Raw genomic sequence first — 3,758 nt, forward strand, 5'->3', positions numbered from 1 at the left:
TAGCAAAATGTCCAAGAACATCTGCATATCTCTGGTCACTGCACCCTACATCTATAGCTTTGTCAATGGTCTGATACAAACCATCCTGATGCTCCGTCTATCCTTCTGTGGCCCTAATGAGATTAACCACTTCTACTGTGCTGACCCACCTCTCATGGTCCTCTCCTGCTCAGACACTTACATCAAGGAAACTGCCATGTTTATAGTTGCTGGTTCAAACCTCATCTGCTCTCTGACAATCATTCTCATCTCTTACATGTTCATTTTCATGGCCATCCTGCGCATCCGCTCAGCTGAGGGCCGGCGTAAAGCTTTCTCTACCTGTGGCTCACACCTGACAGCTGTCACTATCTTTTATGGGACTCTGTTTTGCATGCATCTAAGACCTCCCTCAGAGACATCTGTAGAACAAGGGAAAATTGTGGCAGTTTTCTATATTTTTCTGAGTCCTATGTTAAATCCCTTGATCTATAGTCTGAGAAATAAAGATGTAAAGGATTCTGTGAAGAGGATTGTCAAAAATAAATTCCAGGCTAAATAAGCCCACAATTTCCACCATTTCTGTGTTTCTCCAAGATTACATATAGATGGACCCAAATAAGTGTTTGCAGATTAATTGATATTAGTATTAATATGCAAAGAGGCAGCATGGTACACATCCAAAAGACATGTAATAACAAGGATTTTTTTAGTCCTTGTTAGCCATGGTTGGAGCAAATATGTAAACATATCTGTATTTGCGCACACACACACACACACATATATATATGTATATGTATATGTATATATATATGAACATATGCTCCATATTGAGACCATTTACTTCCTACACTCACTTTAAAAAGTTTTAATTGATATCTTTTTTTTATGCCAGTAATTTCTTGACATGGACTCCACAAGGATGAAGTATAGTACCTTCCCTTACAAAAAAGAAATCAAGAAAAACTGACACAATAACCATGTATTTGAATGTATGTATTATTCATTTATCTATAGTCCTCTCCTTCGCTATGTATCTTTGGGGAAGGAAATGTGTTTCCTCATTTGTTCTCTGGGACCAGGTTTGGACATTGGAATTAATCTGAGTTCAGACAGTAATGTGGTGCTGTCATTGACATTACTATACTCATTCTAATTGTTATCCTGGCTCCATTTTCTTTACTCTGCATCAGTTCACACTTATTTACGTTGTCCTGAATTTACATGTGTTTCATATGATACTGTACTATTCTATTATATTTGTATAGTACAACTTGTTCATCCACTCCGCAACTGATCAAAACCACAATATTTCCAATTTTTCTCCCTACTATTCAATGTGCTAGTATCCATATTTAGGGCATTTCTTTATTTTACACCCTTGAGGTATAAGATAGGACAAGTCACAGAATTAAAAGGTCAGAGGCTGTGAGTTGCTTAATACTATTTATTATGTAATTCTAAATTGTTTTACAAAATATTATATATACACATACATGTGACTGTATACATACATACATGTATATATGTATCTATACATGTATGTATACAGTCACATATGTGTATATATACATATATATGCCTTTTTAATATCCCTCAAACATTGCTTAGTTCCATTTTTTTATTACCTTTGCAAATTTAATGCGTACTTTTAATTAGTAAAAATAATTTTTCTTATTGGATATTCTAGTTATATTTTATAATGGAGGTTGGGTTGGGTAATTAAAATGATGGTATAGTCATAATTTAAAAATTTCCTTTTCAGACCACTACTTAAAATAAACAAAAAAACAAACAAAAAACCAACAACAACAAAAGTTAAGGCTGAAATCTGTGAGAAGAAACATGATCAAGTTTGCAGTAACTCACCATAAATATATCATCATAAACGATTCCAAATATATTCTCTATATCTAAGACAGGTCTAGGCACCGGAAATTAATGATAAACCACATTAAATTTATTAACTAAAAATAGCCCATTGTTCATTTGAGAATTGTCCAGCATTGTCACATGACACTCCCCACCAGTTTGCAGGGGAGAAGATATTTGCTTCTTTTTAGCCGTTCTTTAGGAGCTGAGTCTAGGACCCTAAGTAGTCATTCCAAGTTCTCCTTATACAGGGCGATCTTTGAAAAATGGTATAAACACAGAGCACCCTTAGTTAGACATTTTATATTTCCTGCATGAAAATGAGCTTGAAATACATAATTACTGCCTTTGAGAATTTGTCCAGGCCTTATATGGAATGACAGTTTGTTCACGATGGTGAACATTACACCAGGGGAATAATTTTCTTTTCTTTTTTCTTTTTTTTAATGTATCTTTAACTTAAACACAAAAAGATTAAAAAAAAAAGAACATTCCTATTTACACAGCACAGCATAAAAGGAGGATTAAATAGAAAACCATGAATTTCCATTTCACATTGTTTACTTTTTTGGAAACCCATGTAATAAATAGTACATATCATTTTCAAAGATACCCAGATCTTCCTTATAAGTTTATTTTTGTCCTGTGCTGTGAACTTTTTATTTTATCTCTGCCTCCCCACCCCACCCTAGAGCTGGCTACCATTAGACACAGAAATGTACATATGTATAAAACCATGCTGTACAGATTTCTAGTTATCAGTTCTTTCTCTAGATGTGGATAACATTTTCCTTCATTGGTCCTTTGTATCTGATTTGACTATTTACAATACTCAAAATGACTTAGTTGTTCAAAAAAGATGTTCTTAGAACAATATTGGTGTTACTGTATACAACATTCTCTTGGTTCTGCTCATTTCACTCTTCATTTTTTCATGTGAGTATTAAATGGTTTTCTAAAATCAACGAGCTCATCATTTTTATAACACAATAGTATTCCATCACAATCACATACCATAACTTGTTTAGTCATTCCCCGATTGAGTATCCCCCCAATTTCCAGTTCTTTGCTACCACAAAGAGAGCTTCTATGAATATATTAGAACACATAAGGTCCTTTCCTTTTGCCCTAATCACCTTGGGAAAGAGATCTAACAGTGATATTACTGGCTCAAAGTGTTATAATCCTTTGGGGATAATTCTAGGTTGCATTCCAAAATGGTGGGATCAGGTCCCAGGGAATCATTTTAAAGAGATTATTCAAATCTCTGAGTGTGCATGGTTTCCCTGTTAGATTTTAGTTGATAACCCTATTTAACAAAATGTATTATGCCTCAGCAGAAGACATTTCCTCATGCAAGAGTTCATACAATTATATGATAGATTTTTTCCCACATTTTTCAGTCCATCTGCTCAATCAACTAACAGGGCCTAAATGGCTCACTATTTCAGGTACCCGTTGAATTGGGTTTGTCTTAGAAGATTACCTTTTAAGATCTTTTCTGGAGTTATGATAATTTTATCTTCGTTTCTTTAACTTTTTAAGCTTAAGACAAAAAACAAACAAACAAACAAAAAAGTAGCCTGATTCTTCTCCTCATTCCAATCAGCTCTGCATATCACAGCCAGTTATCAGTGTATGTGATAGCTTATGTTTCATGAAAATAATAATATGCTATGACCCTAATCAGATCCCCTCACTTCAATGGTTTCTCATTGCTTGCAGAATATTGACCAAATGGCATCCTAACATTTCAGGCCCTTTACACGAGTTTGCATTTCTGATTTTTCCTTGGGAGATCCTCATTGTCAATATTCTCTCTTTGACCACCCAGTCCTTCAGTGGAGTGGGTAGGGTGAATGATGCTAGCTGCACTCCATCTCATTCCACTGCGAAAGAAGAACGCT

General features: G+C 34.8%; 1 protein-coding gene across 1 annotated transcript; it reads left to right on the top strand.

The window, feature by feature from the left end:
* Positions 1-7: 7 nt before the first annotated feature.
* On the top strand, positions 8-541 carry LOC114038457 (olfactory receptor 5M10-like; the record flags this gene model as incomplete). Its single annotated transcript, XM_027855716.1, has 1 exon — positions 8-541. A coding segment is annotated over one exon (534 nt), but the record flags the coding sequence as incomplete, so codon positions are not given.
* Between the last annotated feature and the right edge of the window lie 3,217 nt (positions 542-3,758).

Source organism: Vombatus ursinus, unplaced genomic scaffold (genome assembly GCF_900497805.2).
Source record: "Vombatus ursinus unplaced genomic scaffold, bare-nosed wombat genome assembly UNPS02011045.1, whole genome shotgun sequence".
NCBI lineage: Eukaryota > Metazoa > Chordata > Mammalia > Diprotodontia > Vombatidae > Vombatus > Vombatus ursinus.